At 35.1% G+C, this 23,170-nt stretch overlaps 1 protein-coding gene across 2 annotated transcripts in view; it reads left to right on the plus strand.

Moving 5' to 3' along the window:
• LOC145973860 (uncharacterized) overlaps nt 1-23,170 on the plus strand; it is a 174,644-nt gene that overhangs the window by 108,688 nt on the left and 42,786 nt on the right. Inside the window, exon 2 of one of the 2 annotated variants that reach the window (XM_083103468.1) lies at nt 9,390-9,461. The exons of the other annotated variant lie outside the window; for it this stretch is intronic. Within the exon in view, the coding sequence (XP_082959594.1) occupies nt 9,390-9,461 (72 nt within the window). The remainder of the gene's footprint in view (nt 1-9,389; nt 9,462-23,170) is intronic. 2 annotated transcript variants of the gene reach the window in all.

Raw genomic sequence — 23,170 nt, forward strand, 5'->3', positions numbered from 1 at the left:
GTTGCGCGCAACTTTGTAGACATGATATACATTGTTGCTTATCTGTGCGGTTTATACCTCGTGTCCATCTAGTTCACTTGTTTTGCATGATGAAAAGGAACTTGAAAAAGTGCGCGGTTTTACTGCTTTTACATTCTCTACATCAGCAGAGTATTCGTATATCTATATTATTTTTATCTATGTTACTTTCTTAGCACATCGTGTTAATATGGAATTAAAGCTGTAGTTGTAACTATCTTAGATTTATATACTCTTAAATAGGAAATCCATTGCTAATATACGGAAGAACGTGTTAGATTTTATCAAAGGAGTTTAGATCCGGTCTGATAATCCGCTCAATAAATTCGATTTATGCGGAAAACATGTCGTGTCTATTCATTGTAAGAGCAATATTTACCGCGTAGTCGTAGAACCGGCCAGGATAGAGAATCGCCATTAATTATCGGCATCAAATTATAACTCTAGGTTTTAATTGCGCTCATAAACATCCTGCACACATTATTATTTGCCGCGTGCAATATTCCCATATGTTAAAACGCTCTTCCGCGGCAGAAATTCTTGCGCGATGACTGTCAATGCATAATATATGCATCCACAACATTATGAGCCAAGCTTATAGTCATTGACCGCATTGACATAGGAATAAGGAGAATTCAATTGGCGAAAAATAAAAGTATATAATAAAAAAACTTTACCACTAAATAAATCTTTACTGTATGTATGAGACATAATTTTATATAAAGTACTTTAAAATTCATATATTTAATTGAAAATATTCCGAGAAGATATTGTGAGCAATATAAGAATAACATTTGAAAAATAAATAAATATATAAATACGTAACAATACAATTAATACTTTTTTTTAATAGTCAATTGGTTGATAAAAATGCTGCTTGAATAATTGCTTTACTTTTGATGCACCTTGTATGAAATAAATCGTCGAAAATGCATGTAAAATACATGTTTTCGAAAATTTCATTTCATGATTTTCTAAAAACTTTTTGGACATATTTTTCATGATTATGCCATAATTATATAACGTTAATGCTGCATATTTATGTAAATATGAATATTTGCACGGTCATTTTGATGTTCGAAATAATTGCATTCGTTTCATTTGGACAAGCCTATCAACTCGCGTAGTTAATCCTGCCACAGAATTTACACACGCAACATGCACGCGTCCGATAGGACTTATCTATCTTCGTAACAACATTGTGCATCTCGTGCGTACGCATGAGGTAGAACTCGTATTTAAAGATCGCCTCGCGTGATCGAATAAATCGCTTGTATGTATGCGAGCGAGGTACACAGATCTAATAAATTTACATGTATGAAATTGCTATAATCAACGAGTATTATGATTGGTTTTAAAGCTGATCACAATATTCACAGATCGCGATAATCGAACGAGGTAATTAAGATCTAATAGCATGGCAGCTCTTTATTTATGTTTCATCAAATATATTATTAAACATATTTTTTTATTATAAATTTATTTAACTGGTTAAAAAATATTTAACGTATTATTACATGTATCATTTATAGATATAATATATTATTATTATATATATGTATCATTTATATATATTCAATAAAAAAGAATAGTCGTAATATTATATTCAACGAAAAATATATGCATATTGAGTTATTGTTATTTAATTATATAATGTAATTGTATTTTTTAATCAAGATTACAATTGTATTTTAATGTAATTGTATTTTTTTAATCAAGATATCAAGATTACCGACAGAAATTCTATTAAGTATAATCGCTACGGTAAAGATTGTAGAAAGTTTTGTTATAAATGTATACATATTCCTAGGGTTTTCCACCACGTAAGAAGACGTAATGAAGCTGCGTTGCGCGTCGCGAAAAATGCAGTTTTACGATGCAGCTACCGGCTGCGACTACAAACTCGCGCGATCGTATATACTATATGTGCGTGTGTGTATGTGCAGATGCCCGGTTGACCTGAGCCGTATAACGGTTCCTGGCTGCTTCGACTCTTCCCGGTGGTAGTTTCTTCGCGTTTTTTCGAATCCTGTTCGGCAGGATCTCTCGGGGGGCCGTTTTAAGCCGATTATTCGAGCTGGTTCAGTTATTCGTACACGACATAAAAAGGGACCCTTCGTTCTCGCGCTTCTCATCGATGATTCCGCCAAACGAGCTCGCAAAAAAAGTCACCTTCAAGGAAATAAACATCGGTTACTCAGAATCAGTAATACGGCAGGACTTAATTAATACGTTGTTACGCAATAAGCTCAGGAAATATCATGTCAGGAAAATGTTAGTTTTATAATTTGTATAAAATTATCATATAATTAATTTAAATTATCGTATAAAATTATCAAAGAAAGAATTAGAAGAAAACAGGCAGATTTTCTATTTGAATTATTTATTTTTTCTAATTGATCTTATGGATTTATCTCCAGTTAAAATAATGAAATATAATTTCAAAAGAATTTAAATTAAATATCAAGAAAAATCTGATATGAAAAAAATTAAATGCCGCATGTATGGAGTATTGTTCCTTTTGCAAACATATGAGATTTTAATTAAAGTAATCTAAATTTGTGTGAACAATTTTCTTATTTCATATTATCGAAATCTGGTGAATTATATTTCATATTATTGTAGCATAAAATTGTAGAAAGTAAATCATCCGCTAATGAAATTGAAATGATCAATGAATGATAGAATGTTATAAATTATTTAGATCCGCGTTTATGGTAGCGGCATTAACATATAGTAAGTAAAACATTGCTGAGGGCAAAGTGTGAAATTAATTAAGATTACAAGGAAGAAAGGAAGCAGAGGAGAACCTCGTTGTGATGCAACGATCAGAGAAAGAGAGACAGAGAAAGAAAGAGGCTTGCTCATCGGTTCAGAGAACCCCCTTACCATCTATACAGAAGCAACCGCGAAACAAATTGTATTGATTAAATCGAATCATTACTTATTCGCGGGAGAATGTTAAGGAAAGTCGTTGCTTTGTATTCGGTGGAGAAAATTCGTGATTCAACACTCAATTATCTCCGCTGCTATTTCTAATAGTATATTGAGCGTTTCATGGGTGTATTGTTTTTGTAATAAAATAAAATGGAATAAAATAAAATAAAATGGAGAGCTGCATATTTCGAGGACTAACGGAGATGCATAATAAAAAAATATATATGAAATATTCTTTATAAACATGAAATTAAAATTAAGAGAATGATAGTTAGAAATTGCAAAATTTTTTAAATAAAATTTAAGCGTTTCGAATATGCGGTACAAAATGATGGCAATTCTATTCTCTGCGAAAATAAATCACTGCATTTCAGTTATTAAGGCAGTGTTTCTTAAAATGCGACACGAGTCGTAATTTTTGAATTATCACGAAATCATCACGATTCACTCGGTCACAGGTGCAAATGTATGCATTTAGCACTTCTTCTTGCGCTATCTCTCGTCTCTCGTCGCGCGAGACGAAGTCAGCAACCTCGTGCCACTTTTCTGATGGCTGTCGATTATCATGATAATTGACTCGCGGAAAAATCAGTGTCGACCAGTCTGCTCTCTCCCCTCCTCTATCTCTTCACCTTCGACTAGTCGAGAGAAGGAAAAATTCGTCGGTAATTGAAACGCGGAGCATTAATTATTCGCGGATACCACGCTCAATCGCGTGACGCGTAATTCCCGAGATAAAATACATGACAAACCTCGTATCATTCGTACGTTAATTATGCACTACGATAAGCTACATGTAATTGACTTTCAAGAAATGTACGGATAAGAGCAATTTTCAAAAGAATCCCTTTTACTATCGATGGTGGGAACAAAAATAGCGTCAATATATTCAATTATTTTCTCACGATATGATACAATAATATTTTCTAATTATCTCATACATTACTAGAGAGAAATGTGTCAATCAATTTATGCAAAAGTTGAATGACAATTTATTAATTCACATTTACTAGCACACTTAAAAAAGTAGAGTTATAGGATATTAATTATTTTCAAGATTATATTTGATTGCTCAACAAATATTCAAATATATCAATTTAAATTCCGAATAAAGTATTCCCCCTTCTGGTAAAATATCATCGATTCTCGATCGTTTGACGGAGATCGATGTATCAATAATCTTACACGTAAATCGTTGCACGGCCGCAGGTCATGTCTGCTCGTTCTCAACGCTGTCTGAGATGCTGCCACGCAAGTGGGAGTCCGCGCACTTGAAAATTGTTTCAGATTCCGCTTATTGCGAGCTGCGCCGACCTTTAACCTTTAAATCCCGGCGCATCAAAATGTAATTGGGGGTTTGTCGGATGCTGGATCGTCTGTTGGGGAATAGAGAAGAGTGAGGAAACCAGGCGTCTTTTTGACGGCGCGCGAGATGTATAAATTTTACATCAGGGAGCATTAGACTTGCAGCATGTTTACTTGTCTTTATTGCTAAGCTTTCCGAATGTATAAAGCTTGTAAATTTCACGACATTCACGGATGTTGTTCGTGGCAATTGAATGAGAAAATATTCTCTATTAAGTTTTGATAAGATTTTTCCTTTGTCAAAGTGGGAATCTAATTACGAAGCTATTTTAAAGCTTATTTTAACTTTTAATTAAAAAATTTTATTTTGTGTATTTTAAGAAGTGAATTGTAATTATATTTAATTTTTTATTTCGAAGACACAATTAGTTATAACAGAGTTATTTCGAAGAGTTACAATTAGTTATAGATATAATATTTATCGTAGAAAATAGAAAAAATATGGAAAAGATGAGATAATTAATGGAATTTTTATTAAGAGAAAATAATTTTTGTTTTAAAAATATTAATAAAACATCGTCATTCTCTGTTTAATATCTCTTAATATCAAGTACTCTTAATAGGTACATTTTCATTACACAAGTACAAGACATTACACTGAAAAAAAGTCGGGAGTCAATGATTTTGTTTGTCATGATGTTTAATGCAATCTTCTTTACGAATAATATTTCTTTGTTACTTATTATTTGTTGAATCACGTTCATACATGTGATTTATTAATTTTCGTTCACAATTATATTATATTGTAATTGTTATATTAAGTTTGTTATAATTATAATTATAATTAAATAACAATTATTAAATAATTGAATAAAAAATCGTTGGAATTATCGGACAGAAAACATTTGATGAAAAGAAACAATTTTTGAATTCTGAGATTATTTGAAATTCATTAGGATGCAAAGCCAGGAACTATGAAACATTTATTCATTAATTACTAAATTATGCGATGTAGACTCATTCCTCGATGTTGCAATGTATAATTGTCCTTAGGACTATTATTACGGCACAATCCGTCGAAGGGAAATCTGTCTCCCGTGATACATTATTACAAGTTTGTTTAATTCCGTTATTATAATTAATCGTCTGAAATAAGTATGCTATTATTCGTGCTGGATACAATGATTCAGCATCACGCAATTAAGTTAATTTAACATACATTGTTTTGCTCTTTCCGGAGATCTTTCGTAGCATGTAGCAATCGAACATGTAATATAGAACTCCATTTTAATTACTCGTGAATAATTTTCTTTTTTAATCCATTATAATTTGTCTTAATTATATATATTATATTATATATATTATATATATTATATTTATTTTTAATTAATATATAATATTCCTCTACAGATTTATATTGATTTGAGATGATTTTATAGATTATTTTAATAGATTATTTTATATCGAGATTTAAAATTTCAATTTTTGAAATATTTATGTAAAAATATTAGATGTTATAATTTTTACGATGTTATAATTTTTCGTCGAGAGGAATGTTGTTATCCTTGTTATACGTGAGAAACAGGAATAAATTCTCGTCAGATTTACGTAACAATGTGTAATTGTTATCTTGTGGTTTCGTGCGTTGAATTTTTCGCATTTATACCTGGTTGACCCTGGGTGGTCGAGGACCTCAAAGGACGCATAGACCGGTAACGTTAGGTGAGACCCGTGAAATGAGTTTGCTTGATTGGAGCGACATTTCTTGCTTGGACTTTCGAGTCGCTTGAATAGATACGCGATTAATAGATATCCTTCTAAAATCCTCCCATTAATATTTTTATGCTGCAGAATTTAAATTTGAAAAGAAATATTAAAAATATGTACAACCTGAGTATTCTATTCATTTTTAATATTAATTTTTATTCGGAATAAATTCAAACTTTGTTCATAATTGCATCCCCTTACGCCGCTCTTTAATTTCCACATTTATCGTAACAACCGAGTGTTACCGGACGACTATTACAGAAGTGTTACGCAAATGTTGCGCAAAGGATGCATAGCGGTCATTATCCGGCGACAAAGTGCCGCGCCTTCCTCGGCATTATTCCTCGCGTTGCGAGGAAAACGAGGAGGAATGAGAGGCGCTCGATTATTATTCCGTTCGCGGAAAAGAGAAAATTGCAGACGAGTCGCCTGCGATCTCTCAAGCGACGTGTTTATCGGACTATTAGTCTCAGATACAGGCGAATTCATTCTCGTGCGAACACATCTTTCGACGACGCTGACACCAGCGGGAACAGCGCCATTGTCATTAGCGTGAAAGTCGATTCTTCGTTTAATCGCGAATCTGCTACTCGATTCGCTTTCAAGGAAAGTCTTCTGTATTGAGATATCGGATTGTATTTATCATGTAGACAACTGCGGACAAAGCACTGGATGTTTAGAAAGTTCGAGGACGAGCGCCTTATCGCGGGAACTTCCTTCCTAAGAATCTCTCTCTCATCATTCTAAAAATTCATGCATACTTTTAGTTTTGTCAAGACATAAATGTATAGAATTGATTAAAACCGTGAATGGCCGAAAACAGTGATATTCTCTTTTTTTGTAATTTGAAATTTCTGCAAGTTTTAAGTGGAGATTATTATTAAAAAAATTTAAAAATTTAAATTATTTAAAAAATGAAAAATATAATTATCTTAAATAGAAGAAATTGCTTGTCTCTGTTAAATTGTTCTAAAGTTAGAATAATTTTTGTTAGAAACGATAACACATCGTGTCGTTTTATGTAATTATTCCTCACGGTCGTGAATTTACTTTCACGCTTAGTTGCTGATAAAGAATGTGAAAAATCTTAGCGTAGTACTGCTGAGTTACGTGGCCGGATTTAATTAAATCATGTATGTATTAGAATAAACGTATTATTTTTTTGTATTACATATTAGATCCGACTCTAAATTAATTATAAAAAAAATTCATGGGCATATCATTCAAGTGCACCATGACTTTGTTAATCAATTATAATTAATTTCCATTTTGTAATGTTTATAAAATATGGAATTTTAATTAGATTTGTCTAATTATTCATATCATAAGTAATTATTCATATTATAAATAATTATTCATATTATAAATATATTATAAATCTCTCTCTCTCTCGCATTACTTATATAAAATTGGATGAATATGGAAAGAGATGTTTGTTTTCATTATATTTTTTCTTTGCGAAAAATTTTTTGCGATGTTTTAAATACGTTTTCGCACGTGGATATATTCCTTCGCAATTTTCGTTGCGCGTATATATGTTAGAAATCAGGTTCTTCCAGCGTTCGTCCTGTCTGTCAGTCGACGATCCGTGCAATAAACGAGGAGAATAGTCTGCGATTTTTTTCTCGTCCGAGAATCTCGAACTTGCTCCCGCTGAGACGCGTTCTGTCAGTCTCACAAAAAATACGGTAGCGCGCGAAACATCAGTATGACAACTAGTTCTCAGGATCGCGAGAGAGAAGAAAACGCAATGATGAGTAAAGCGTGAGGAGAGAAAATAAGAGAGAGAATTCCATGGCGCAGTGGCACGCACGTGAATGCACTTGTCGGCCGCATACACGCATATAAGAACGGTGAACCTGTTGCATCCCGGACGTGTGCGTACAGCTACATTGCAGAATGCACTTCGACTTACATGCCATCGCTCGATGCACATATGTTCCTAAATGTCCGGCAATCCTCACGGAATTAATGCAATTATATGATCGAAACATACGAGCAAGTTTGAAAAGGGAAACCGTAAGATAAATTTTACAATGAAAAAAAATGCTTGACTTTAGATTTCTGCGGATCAATGTAAGGCTTAGAGCTTAAAGAGATTTGTGATGAATATTATAATTCATGCCGTTCTGTATTAAAATTTATTTGATTAAATAATATTGTTTTTGTTCGATAATTAACTTGTAACAAAAGTTTGCATTTTTCGATAGACTCTTTTCCAAACTTCTTTTAATATTATTACATGAAAGTTGCAAGAGATTTAAGAAACTAGTCTTGGAGAAAAATCTTTAATTCTCCCTGGGAACGTAATCTGCGGAGGCAAGGTTTCTCTAAGGTACGATCCGACATTGACGGCATCGCTGGAATTTGCATGATTAGTAAGTGATGCGCCAGGCTGCTGACGAAGGATGCACCTGGTATTCGGTGTGTTGCTCACGCGAATGTATCATCAGCGAAGGGTTTCTCGCAACAGCCCTGGGCGCTTTCCCAATAAGAAACGCGATGTTCTCCAGAACCATAAATATGCATTTTGCGCGCATTAAGGTTTCCTTCAAGAATTAAAAATAATTCTCTATTCGAAGTTTGAATAGAGAATATTGCATCGAAAAGGAATAATTGCATCAGCTTTTTATAAAAAATATATCAGATACATAATTTAATAATTAAATGATTTAAATTATTTTATAACACATTAACATTCATGTTACATGTTGCTCAGTTTTTATAAGCGAATATTTTGAAGCACATCGATCTCGATCGAAGATCGCCATAACCATCCTTTCCATATAATCGGTCCAATTACACGACACAATTTCCTGGCCGGACAAAGAATATACCGTGGGCAACGAGGCAACGCATTAGATAATGCATGCATTATGCAGGCGGCGGGCAAAAGCGACCGCGAGAACCGCAATGGCTATTAAAGCCCGATCGAAAAAGAACGCACATCGGCGCGCTTCGCATCAGGCTGGCGAGCGGGAAAAAAAGAATGTGAAATCCAGATCAAGGAGCGCGTTATCACCCTCAGATTGCCCCTTTCCTTTCCCCCTTTCCTCTCCGGTAATAAGAGGAACGTCAGACTGGCGTAATGGCTTGTGAGTGAGCGTGCCACGGCATCATAAATTCACGACGCGCATTTCCCGCGTAATGTTAAGTAGCGACTTCATCCGGTGGTCAGTACTTGCTCGGTCGATCCTGCATAAGGACACGCCGCTCGCGTTCGGCTAGCCGCGAAATCATTGTCCTTAACACACTAACACGATTTCTTTTCGCGGAGATGTATGCTCGACAACGACGATGATACACGTATGATTATGCCTATGAGTCGCCTCGCTCTAATTAAAGCTCTCTTTCTTTTACAGGTACGTTGACCAAGTGTTGCTGCGCGCAGCGTCGTCGGAAGCGTGAGAAGATCGAGGATCGCCGGAAGTATGGTATGATGCGTTCAGCATTTTTCGCGCGCCCCGAGTACGAGACATTCAAGTCTGTCGCTTAGATTCATTGGCGATTTTAATCGTCCTGATTCTTATTGCGACAAATAATTATTGAAGATAAATAATTATTGAAGCATGTTTGGCAAGAAATTATGAATTTATTACGGCAACACGAAATATTGTTTTATGAATTATAAAAAGTTAAATAGCGTAAACTGCATAATAAGATCGTATCGAAAATGATAGTAAAAGAATTGTGTGAGTCCTAGTCTCTATTATTTTTAATATTTTTATTAAATTAAATTTTTTTGGTCAGATTTTGACTTGAATGTCTTCAACACTGATTTTTTTTAAATTTTGATTGAAGTTGCAAATAAAGTCTTTTAAAAAGTGTGACGTAGTATTATAGTTTTTACTATTACAAAAACAAGTTTTCTTTAAAAATTCTATAAATTGGCAGTTTGATTGACTTTTTTGCATCCATTATGCGTAATTGTTCTCATCTTTTCTGAGTCTTATTATCTTCTCTTCACTTCTTTGATCGTCCTTCCGATTAACTGAATCATCGGAATTAATTCTTCGGATTTTAAAAGAAAGAAAAGTGTTTCCATTTATTAATATCATTACATATTTTATTATATATTATTCCACATATTTTTGCATGTTCAAAATTGCATATTACAATATTCTTTTCGTCCGTATTTCGAGGTAAATCGGGATTTCATAAATATATTTATTTGTTTTGTATTTAAATATATATAAAATAAATTATTAAAATTTATTTTCGTAAAATAATAAAATGATAATTTTTTTTTATTGCGAGATGAAAATAGATCGGCAATATTTTGAAAGCGCTTTTGACAATCAATCACGTGACGGTTCGTTGTACAAGTCATTGCGACATATTCTTTTCCAGCGTTCGTTCTCAACATTATAGGAACTTGAATGAAGGCGCTATGAATTTTTAAAGGACCGTCGATGTGTATGTGATAACATCGCGATTAAGCGCTCCCTAATTAAGCATTTATTAACATTGTATTGTTACAAACACCAGTCGCATCTCGACGACCGATTTTTTTGCGCAATGACTCGCAGGTGAAAACGCGACGCGTTGGCCTTGCATCTGGTTGCGACAGAATCTCGCGGTTGTCGACGCCATTCGTAACCGAATTATCTCATTATTTCATTAGGCAACGAGCTGCCTAAGCGTCGTGTTCATAATTAAGCGTCTCGTGACTTGGAGGGTCGCAAAAGGAGGTTCGTTTCCCGTTACCGCGACGGTAGGCATTATCCTCTTCCTTTAATCGTCCAAGTCGATCTCTAATGACGAAGAATTTTCATCGACTACGCCCCTTTGGTCGTCTAGCGAGAAGAGTAACGATCGCTTGGGAAATCGCGCTATCATCATCGATGATGGATTATTTAACAACGATCCTCTCTTACAATCTCGTTAAACACGTATTAGACTCTTAGGTCTTTTATTAAATAAGCAGGACGCAAGGCCACAATTTGTAAACATTATTGGAGAAATTTTATTCGTTGACGAAGTTAAATCAAAATACCGCAGAAAGATTCAAGACTTTATTGAAGCCGAGATATCGCGGTTAGTATAAAGTTCAAGTGTCAATTGCGATCGTTATAATCGCGCAAATTTACGAAGGAAAATTGCGCTCTGGATAGACATGTTAACGATTATTATATCATGTCCTACCAATTTCTCCGGATGTTATTTTGGCGTGACACTCGTAAGATTACGCCAGTAACACGCGATTTCTCTGACCATTAAACTCCTCCGTGGCTTTCACCAGATTGCAGCTATCGCGCATTGCGCTGTCGCATCTGCATTTGATAGCGAGCTACATGCAACCGTTTCGCGCATCGAAAGCGCCGGAAACTTTCTTCTTCCGGGAGGAATGCCGCATGGCGGCATTTATCAAACTGAATTTGCATAAACGATATCGCGTGACAGGCATATGTGAAGCGCGATACAGATATTTGACAGTTATTTTATTTTGCTCCGAAATATCGCAATAAAAAATTTGATTTTTTGACAAAAGAATTTTAAACAAAGAGACTTTATGGTGTTAATATAAAATTAATAAAATTAATTGTAACGATAAAAGAAATTAAAGCAATTTTAAGATTTTTTAGAAAAAATATCAATTTTATATAAAACATTCTTTTTTAAAGCTTAAAATTAAAATATTGGAAGCTATAATATTAAATATCTAATACATAAAAATATAAAAGTTTCCACAGTAACAATTAAATAGAAATATTATTTATTTGATATACGCAATAATTTTTTCTAAATGTTCATATTTTATTACATATATAAGGAATTATTTCTGTCTTGTAAAATTACAATGTGAGCTGAAACATACTTATGTTGTTAAGTTAAAACTGACGTAAGTAATATGTGTGTTTTTCTCTCGCGATGTAAGAACGGCTCATTTAGACTTTCACTGTTTATCGTAACCCGCATTACGTTGCCAATGATGGACGAGCGTGATGCACTTTTAGATGCAACAACCGGTGACAGGACGGTGCAGTCCACTGCGTTTCGTCCCGCAGTGCTTGCCGGTTTAACGAACCGACCGAAGGCCGTGCATCGATTTTCGCGCGATCGGAATCTCGCAACCGCTTTCTTGTGTCTCTCATAATTTACTCATGTACGCATGACCAGCAATACAAAGCACTTTTAATCAAGTGCCGGCAAAATCAGTGAGCGAGATGAGGAGAGGATGGAGAACTCGAGGCGAACAAACAACGATTCGTACGTAAAGTGTTCTTTTCTTCATTCTCTAAAATTTTATAGATTGATGAATAATAAGATGTAGAATATATAATTTATCAAGATATATTATATCATTAAGTTATATACATTAATAGACAGCAGAATATAAATTATATTATCAATATCTGAAATTAATGAGAAAAAAAATGATAAAAGAAAAGTGCAACATTTCTATCACAATGTATATTTAATGTACACTTTCTCAAGTCTTTGTTTAGTTCTTAATATTTCGCAGTGTAAAGAGAAGGCAAACATTTTTATTTGGCGATATTCGACTATATATTAAATATACACAGTAAAAAATAAAATATTAATTTTAATATTTTTCACATGTCCCAGAAAATCCACTCTAAATTTTAAGTTAAAATAACTCATTCGTCGTATGTTACTTATTGACAAACTAAAAATGTTAAATTATTGACACAATACTTTACATTTATTTTTATTATTGTAACTTTAAGTGTAATGTAAAAATAACATACAAATTAATTAAAAATTACATGAAAAAAAGATAGTTACAATAATTCATAAGAATTGTTGTAGGACATTACATATAATAATAATTATTTTAACTTAAATTATTCGTAATAGAAACATTTGATTTTAGTAAATTTGATTATTTTTGTATGTCAAAGTTCAAGATTATTTGAAGATTTACTTTAACTTTTCTTAGAATGTTAAACTGACTTTGAGACATGTTGATTGTTTAAAATGATTATGTTAAAAATACTCAAAATAATATTCCATTTCTAAGAGACATATACAAAGTGTTAAATTATAAAGTTGACATAAATGTAACACATGAAAACGTTATAAAAATAATAACATATAAGTTGTATGTTAATTTTACATTAAAGTACTAATTAAAACGTGTTAACACAAGAAAATTTTAACATATGAATGCACAATTTTTTACTGTATATAATGCGGCACCGAAATGGAACTGTCAAGCTGGAAAAATTTGAGGCTCGAGTTGGCGGTGTCAAAAATATTATCGATGCACATCCGCATGGATGTGAAAGACTGCTGCGTTCGCGATCGTGAGTCATGTATCGACAAATCGAACCCAACTTTCGCACGATCCGCATACACATGGCGCGGGTCTCCATTGAAGAGGGGAATTCTCGTGACTTACCCTCATGGCGCGCCATGGACACGGTGGACGGCGGATTTCTCTGAAAAGTCGCCGATAAATGCAGATGTGCGCGGCCGACGAGAAAGCTAACACGCAAAAGCAATATACCCTCCTCTAGGTATGGCAAGAGCCATATGCCGCATTACCGCCGTAAGTGCAACTACCGGCCTATGCACTTGAAATTATTCGTGAAAACGGAAATAAACGAGAAGTAAATTGTTCAGTTGTCATAATCAAAATATAAATTTATATAATCTTCTTGGAGAAAGATGTCACATTTTTCTGAGTTACGATTAAATGCATACATTCCTGGTAAGCTTACGAGGTAATAACTTTATTAGTTTATGTAATTAACGCAGAGATATTTATCATGAAAAAGTATAATTTATTTACATGTTTATTTTTATTAATTATTTATTAATTTAACTATAAATTTTTCTAATTTTTAAAATACGAATTAATTTTTTTATATAACTTTTTTTTTTAAATTGAAGAGAAATATTAAATGTGCGTGACTTTACTTTAGGTAAAAATAAATAACTGAAATGTTAATAATAAAAATAATGTAGAAATGATATAAGCTTGATAAGTATCGCGTAATAAGACAATTGAATACAAATCAATGGATCTAACTGCTGGTGGTTACTCATCGGTTACGATGGATATCTTCGAATACTTGGATACCCGCCGCTTCTCACGGACGTTGTTCACGCTCGTTTGCAGATAATAACAGTCGTTTAATTTCGCATCGCGGTTACTATCGAGTGTAGGGTGATTCGACAGCATCGTCTATTGTATCGCTGACGACCCATCGATCACGACGAGATTCAATCTCTCAGTATCTGGAATTACTCGCAGATATATTGTCTGTTACTAGGGATTTTTTTACATGAATCTCTGCATTGCCTTGATGTCAAACGTTAAAACACAGTTAAATTTTTTTTATCAGTTTACAACAAGAAAAGAGATGCCTAATCCTTTTGAAGAAACATCGAGGAAACCTTATATGCGGTGAAAACGTCGTGGATTCTGGCTACTATCCAGGCATGTTTAAGGCATGAACATCCCATCGTGCCAGGAACGCGATGAATAAATGTAAATTCAACCCTCATAATAATTGCCACCACGGTAATCACTTTAATAGCCGCTTCTGCCATGACGGGATGCCATTCTAGTCGCGGCGCGATGAGCGCCAGTTGCATTAATGGATGCGTTTTATGAGAGCGCGAGGGAATGCGCCGCCATCAAAAAGGCACGGTGCAAATTCATCGATTTGATCGACTGTTTAGATATCGCTAATAAATTATTCGTGCAAAAATACTCGTTATACTCAGAGAATAAAGAAAAGAGAGATCTTAGAACATACTACAATAAAACATAATAATCGCGCGATTTTTTATTTAATCATAGAATAGGGAAATGAGAAAATATATGCGTAATGCGTAGATGAGTATAATTATTGTTCGCATATCTTTTATTCTAACTTATAAAGAGAATAATTGCTTAACTATAGAAAAGATATATAATGTTATTAATGATTGCAAAGATAAAAGATGAAAGGCTGAAAGAAATCGAGTTGTTGCGCGATGCTATTCAGGTTACTTGGCGCCTTTTTACTCGGGGCTGTCAAGTATTATTCGTCACACACACTGAATCCTTAAAGTTATTCTTTGCCAACGAAGGAACTGCTTGTCCTTGCTGCACTTGGAGCTGACTCCAATTAAAATTAAATGCGCGCGCACGTTTCTCGTTAACGACTCGTGGCACTTTTATTAACAAAATTTCACTCTAACAGTAACATTGTGGTCATTTTCAGCAATAATTTATTTAAATGTCTGTCGAGGAACGTGCGATTCGTTACACATTCCATTGTAGACACGCGTGAAGATTGAAAAGTCGCTCGAAACAGATCGCACTTCTGTTTTGCAATGTCACGCCTCTGATATGTACATGCAAATTCTGCTGCTAAAAAAAATTATGATTTATCGGTGGTGCAGTTGTTACATCTCGAAATAATCTTGCGACGATATTAAGAGCGACAAGCTTCTTCCTTTTTTTTGACATTTATAAACTCCGTTTGAATTAAATTTGGATGTGTATTTAATATACGTGTCTCGATTATATTATGCCAATTTATTTATCAAACTTTAACGATATGATTTTCTATTTTTTAGATGATTGAGGATATCTTGGAAAATTTTTAAATTGCATAGAAATGGCTCTGTAGAATAGTAATAGCTCATACGTACAAAATCAGGTCAGAAAGGTAGAAATCTTCGCTTTTTTAAATATTACAAATATCCGTTGATTTCGAATAACCTGACGAAAGCGGCCATGGCAACCATGAATTTCGAAAAAGAAACTCATCGAATCTTTCCGTAACTTCTAACGCGATGCATTAACTCATGCGTTCAGCAACGACGATGACGAAGGGAAGTCATTCATCTTGACCATCGCACTTGCAGTAAATCTTTAAATTATCCAACCGGAATGAAGGAGAAGAAGAGAAGGAGGAGGAAGAAGAAGAGCATCCTTGCGAATTCTGTCTTTTCCCTTTTCTAACCACGGAGGCTGATCGCAAGGCTCCAATTAAAATAAACGCGTTCGCCGCTTTTCTTGTCACCGTTGGAAGCAGCGGTTAGGTCGACGCTACCTCGTCACCTGACGCTTCTCCGAACGGCGAAAGACGTTTCCAAGCCATGTCGTCAATTCCCCTCGAGGGGGGTCGTTCTCTTGGTTCATTATTCTGCGCCAGTCATCCTCTCTTCTACGTTCGTAGGACGCTCGTCGTCGTTCTTCGCGAGTCATTCTCTTCGGCGCTGTTCTCCTTGGATCATTCTTCTCCTCGTTCTCCTTGACTCGGACTCTTCTTCTTCGTCGCCATCTTCTGCTTCTTCTTCATTATGGAGCACTTTTCTCTCTCCCTGTTCTTCGAAGAATTCTTCTGTTTTCCGTTTTCTGATATCGTTCGTATTCCATATTATTCCAGGTGAAAATTGGACAACAGATTAGAACAACAGACAAGGGATTATCAGAATTGAATGAAACATTGTAAAGTTGGAAAGATCATGATTAATAATTGAATTAATATATAAATTTTATTTTTTTTCCAATTAAAAATTAAAAATTTACATCTTAACATATTTACATAGAATATTATGAAGAATATTATTTTTAATAGAGTAAGTTTTTTCGCTTTAAGGTTAATATCTTTTTTGCTGAAGCAACCCGGAACGTTCAAAGAGATTAGTCCGTTTCTAGTCGCACTTTTTTTTCACACGAAAAAAAAACGTTCATCGCCGGGTTTCTTAGATCAGTCACGGAGGATCAGCCGAGCCGCGCGGCCGTTTGTGTCCGCGAATGGACGCAATTTCCAAGAGGCAGCCACCGCCGAGCAAAAAGCTTGAAAGATCTGGCCGCGCAGCAGCGTCAGAAGTCAATGCCAGGAGTGTCGTTAACCTTCTTTGCGGCAACATATGGCAACATATCCTGACGAGGAGGCATAGAGAAGGAGACGCCGCGGGAATCCGCCGCGACATTTGAAGACGTGTCCGCCGACCACAGTAACGCTTAACTGGCTGAAGAATGCTCGACAGCATCTTCCGCCAGACGTATATCTGCGATTATTGTATGATCGGATAGCGCGGTCTTTGCTCCCATAAATATCAAACTTGTTTGAGAAAAGGTAGAAAATATGGGACAATATTAAAGAGAAAGAGAGGTGGATATATATTTTTGCGGAGAGTTCAAATTTTGATGGAAAGCGATATCAATAATAAATCGAAAATCGATCGCGTCTTTTCTTTGGAAAGAAGACCTCACGCTTGCAATGATGAAATTATAGCCTCCCTTCGCGGAACCGATTTGGCTTCCAGATTTTATGCGCGTGTGAGCGCCGTTGGAATCGTCCACATGCGGAATATTGACGAAGGGTCCGCGGATTCTGGATCCCTCTCGCGACTACTCGGACATAAATATCATATCATTATCTTAGCCGGTTGCAGCATACTATGACAAGACGATGATCGCGCCAGGAATAGCGAATGGCTGGCACGTCGCGCCTGATGATCGAATCATACAGGTGGCCCCACGAAGTGTCATTTAAATATACATGAAGCTGAAAGATGGGGCCCTTTCGACGGTGAGATACGAGTGCCCGGAATACGTTGTGCCGATTACAAATTTGCCAATTTTCCGCGCGCCAACCTCTCTTCGCGACATAAAGTAGCAATTTCACAGTTCAAACAGGAATCCTTCGCCGTAACTGTTGGTCCTCCGAGAATAATCCAAGAGCAGGTTTTTAAATACAGTCATGCTTTCGGAGGTAATAAAATTTATCCGGAATTGTAAAAAAAAAGAAATTTGATTGCAAAATTCTCATTCAATTAATTTGTATTAATTTATTTAATTATTAATTTATTTATATATTAATTAATTAATTTATATATTAATTTATTTTCGTCTGGCGCAGCGAATTATTTATTTTTTTGAATATTAAAATAAAGCAGAAATGGAGAGATAAAAGTAACATATTATATATCTTGAAAGCTTGGCTGTGTACTTGGTCGAAGAGTGCCTCTCGTGTTGCATTTTGTATATGCGCGAGGTGATCTTCGTCATTATTACTCTGCAAAGTTTGCCCATCTTTCGAATTCGAAGAAAAACATACTCTTCGAAGGCAAGTATTCGTTCCTTATGAAGCGTCACAGGATGGGTCGCGCAGCTACACCTGCAACGTGTGTCTCGGAATAACGCGGATATATGTGCAACATCGTAAACGTTTAGTTTTTTACGGAAGCCGACTCATATCGTAGATATTAACGATTGCTAGCTTCTCAACGCGTGATATGCGATCCATGGCGAAACGTGATTTAACCGAGAATTAATTTACGCACTTCTAAAACTTCTCATTCGAAACTTCTTTACGATGCAGAAACGTAATTTTTTTGTAGCTTCAAAATATACAGTTATAAGGAAACATAAATCATCAAGTGAAATAGAATGTTTTTGACTTTGCAATTTTAACTTACCTAATACTATTCCAATTGATATTATTTTTCATGATATAAATCGAGAAATTTTTGAATAATTTATCAGCTGATTTCTCAATGTGAGGATTCAGGTCCTCATTACGAAAATGTCGCTGTTCTTTGAAGAATATTGACACAAATATTATGCGAGGAACTAATTTCAGACAAGAAAAAACATTTCCCGCATCAATCATATTACGCGTGCTCGTGACGCTACGTCTAACTATGCACCCGAGTGCATCGTCTTGTGGCGCAGCCTTGAACGGTCAACGAAGGCCAAGGTATACATAGCGTCGGGGCGCTAAAAAATGCTCGCACCGAGCAGTAGGCTCGGTTCACCAGCCGCGATAATTAGTAGCTCGTTGATTTTTCCAAAGAGACATAACTCATCATCCGTCAACGTAGGCTACCCGCTGAGACTCTCGAAAGAGAGAGAAAGAAAAAAAGGAGAGAGTATCCCGAACCGCGCGCGTGCAGGGAAGCTCGCATCATCTTCTGCGCGATTTCCCAAACAAATTACATAGTGCATGCTAGACTTCGCCGTTCAACTTAGAGCCTGCAATTTATACCGGAGATCTATGCGCCTTCTTTCGAGGATAAGAGATAGAACGACGCCCCATTATTATCTCTCGACATAGCAAAACATTTTCTCGGGAACAGATTCACGAGGATAGAACAGCGCAGACTTTATCTGGAAAAGTGGAAAATTTTTAATTCCAGTTTCCATGGAAATTTATCTTACTTTATAATATTTTTGTCGATAATGAAAAAAATGATGAATATAGGAAGAAGGAAAAATTGAAACAGATTCATGTGAAAAGAACGATTGACGTGGGACGAGATTGGAAATCTCGTGTAGAGAGAAAATTATAAGCTTGTTAGTTGCGGAAGTACAGTGCAAAGTCGCCGGGAAAAATCTAGGAAAAGATCGTGGGTGTGGAACGATTGAATACAAAGTCGATTGGAAAATCTCGGTGAAGTTTTTTTCTCACTTCTTACGTCAGCATTAATTATCGCGAGGTGACACATACACTGAAAAAAAAATCTGGTTGCATTAATTAGAAATCTGGTAGATTCAACCAGTATGTCTGTTGGAAAATGGACGAATCAGAATTCCTTTAAGGAATTACTAGATGATTAATTTTTTCCTGTTAAATTTACCAAATTTTCTGGGTAATAATACTAAATTTAGAAAAAAATGGCATCACTGTCCATGTTTATAAGTTAATATAACAAGAAGTTTTATAGATCCAATTAGAAAATACTAACCAAATCCTTGTAGTAAATTCTATTAAACGTTCTAGTTACAAAAAATCGAGTCTTATCGTGATAACTAGAAATTCTGCTTGGTTTAATCAAAATGCCTTTTATCAGATACGTCTTGTTGGTACAATCAAACGATTTTTCTCAGTGCAGTTAACTAGAGAAGACACTAATGCGTGACTATATTTTTTTATCATAAGGATGATTCTTAAATATTGAACCAGTCAAGTTAGTAAAAGATCAAAGAGGTAATATAAAAACATAATTTTCATATCAATATATCAGTTAAAGAAATCAGTAAAAAAGCGTAATTTTTTACGTTTCTTCTTTTATATTCTTACGTTTCATCTTTTTATAAGCAGATGTAACTCATTACGCATTGATGTCAATACTTAACGCGTGTATTTTCTCGCGCCTACATCTCACGATAGTTTCAAGTAGTTTGCATAATCATGCGTATGTGGGTAGAGGGATGTAAAGGACATAACAATTTTCATCGGTAGCATTCAGAATATAACTTAAAGAAAAAACGAGATAAATGGCAGAAATTTCACTTTGACTTACAATTGGAGGAACAAGATGTCACTAGGAAATCTTTATTGGAATCGCGAGAAGCCTACGAAATGGAAAGCATTGCGCAAGATGTGTAGCTCAAAGCGTATTTTCCAGCGGCGCGTGTGATTGTTATGACCTATGGAAATACGCGTGCACGCACGATTAAATGTCGGTATTAAGGCAATATCAAATTATTAGAAACTTATATCACGAACGGTTCTTATTATTTGTAGGCGCTTATTATTTGCGGTATTCTCTCAATCAGAGGTATCTCACAGCGCGATGCAGCTCGATGCGAGAGCTCGAGTGCATTAATGCGGATACGTCATGCGGCGCGGAGAATCATCAAGTCGTACCGAGCGTCTAGATGAGTGCATTCTCTCCGTAGGTAGCAATGTTGACAGACGGTGAGTTACGTTGCTACAGAAAAATCGAGTTTAATTGTCGAGAGGCGACGTTGGCGATTGCTCGATGATTAAATCCTTCAAAGCATATTTTGTCAGAAATTTGCAATATCAACGCGTTACTTTAAATTCTGTTTTTAAAAAAGTAATAATCATATAATAAGTTTAGAGTAAACAACGAGAGAAAAAAGAGAGAGAAAGAAAACAATATTATATAAAAAATATATCTTTATTATATTATTTTTGAGAGTTAATATTAAATATTAATAATGTTTCTTGATAATATATTCATTAAATATCATTTTTATTTAATTATTTCTATAAAAAGGATCAATACGAGTCTATTATCATTGAAAATTAAAGGTCTTGCAGATCACGAAATTAATTTTAATTACATCAAATTAAATTAAATTTTATCTATTTTTATTTTTAGCTTTTTTGAAAGTGACGATACTATTTCGTTTTATATATATCGAGCAATTATTTTGGATTTTTCGAAGCAAATTACACGAGGCACGCATCGCCGCAACTGCGTCGCGTTAAAGGATGCATCAGTGTGCACTTTGGTCGGACGCAAACGCTTCTCGTTACAACCAGCATATATACTTACCTCTATACCTATACCTACCCTACTCTACACGCGCGTCTCGTCTCGTAACTCGGCCGTTCACTTTTATTATTTGCCGTTTTACGGCAGGAAGTCATTACCGCATGCAGATTCGCGGTGCGCCGAAGGCCGAAGGGCAATCGCGAGGGAAGGGGAAGGGAGCTTTAGTAAAAACGAGCCGCATACGCACGGCTCCCTCGTATCGCCACGACGACGAGGCAGGTACGCGTACGTGCTTTTGATACTTACTTCTTGTACCCGGCGCGAATCCAGTCCCCTCGTTAAACGTAAATATGGACGTTGCATAATATGCAACATTCTGCGAGAGTGTGATCTATCTTCGCTGTAATTACGAAAATGCGTGTGTATCTGTCTTTTTAACGTTCACGTGATATTTGTAATTTGATTGATCTGTTGCATTTGATATATTTCAACTTTGTTGATATACATGTAATATGTGATATAATTTGTATAAGAAATTAATTTTTCTAATATATATAAGAAATTAATTTCTTGATTCGCTATAAACATTTATCATCCAATTAGCTTTTAGGATTATTATCGAAAATATATGCGTCACAAAGTGCAGAAACTCGTTTTAAGTAAAAAGCAGCTATCGATGGAAATAAAGTATCGGGCTTTGACGGTTACTCTTTCGCTTCGCGTAAGTGCATTTGAGAATCACGCCCATTTATCATCTTGGTAACCAAAGTGGTTACCGCGAAGAGAGAAAGAGAGAGAGAGAGAAATAGGAAGATTGACGTACAATGCATTCGCAGGGATGATTCAGAACGGGTAATTCTTGACGAACTTTTTTCTTTTTGTTTGACATTTTCTACGCGTGATTCAGTTCCAGCCAACCAGTATTATGCATCACGCGGTGCAAGGACCTACGCGTTTATCCAAGGCTATTCACGCTGGCGTGAATAACGAATCGTGATTACATGAATATCGATACTTTAAAAAGATTCGACGCTGAACTGTCGCGTTATTTTTTCTATCACAATTAACGAGACGAGAGATAATTCTTATATAAAATATCTAAGTTATATAAATCTGGGAATTAAAAAATAATTAAGATGGAAAAGAAAATGTTTACAGGAATTTTTAAAACATTTTTTTGAATTTTGGACAGAAATTCATGAGTTACATGTAACAAATTTTAGAAAATTCATATCATTTCTTAAACTTTCATTTTTTACAAAATAACAGCAGTTTGGAAACTATTCAGCAATTATGGAATTTTAGACTCTTTATTCTATTGTTTTTCTCCTTTCCTTTTTTTATAATGCGAGCTTCTTCCAGGCTCGAATAGAAGTTTGCCCAAAAGGGAAAAATGGCTGACATTGGTCAGCCCGGATATCGAGGCAATATGGGTAGCCTATGGACCATCTATACGATTACTACGAATGCTTGTATCCTTCACTCTTTCGCAAAAGATTCTCACTTCCTCTTGAAAAAGAGACACATGTTCGCAAATTCTTCTCACAATTTTTTGTTTATCTCGCGAAATATATATCGCAAGTTTCCCTTTTTCGTTTCGGCAATAATGCACGTAAATCCCTCAAGTAGAACTTCATGTTTAGTTGAAGAAGAGTTCGGATGGTTCCTCAGTGAAATTTTTAAATTAATCGCAGCCATCAATATTCTTTTTTTTACGTGGCAAGCTATTTTAAATGAAATAAAACTTTACAGAGTTAAACGTTTAAAATTCTATTGAATTAGCTTTATTATAAAATTAAAAGCATATTATATATTCTTTAAATAATATATTATTATTACATAATTATGTTAACAAGTAGCAACAAGTAGGAGAAGGAGCGACAATCCATTTAGTGGAGAGCGGAAGCATAACTTTCGTCATTATTCGTAACTCGGGACGAGGACAAAGAACCTATGGGCGAAGGGTCGTTGCATT

Source organism: Camponotus vicinus, unplaced genomic scaffold (genome assembly GCF_025532165.1).
Source record: "Camponotus vicinus isolate PSW18456_S1 unplaced genomic scaffold, iyCamVici1.0 SCAF_6, whole genome shotgun sequence".
Lineage (NCBI taxonomy): Eukaryota > Metazoa > Arthropoda > Insecta > Hymenoptera > Formicidae > Camponotus > Camponotus vicinus.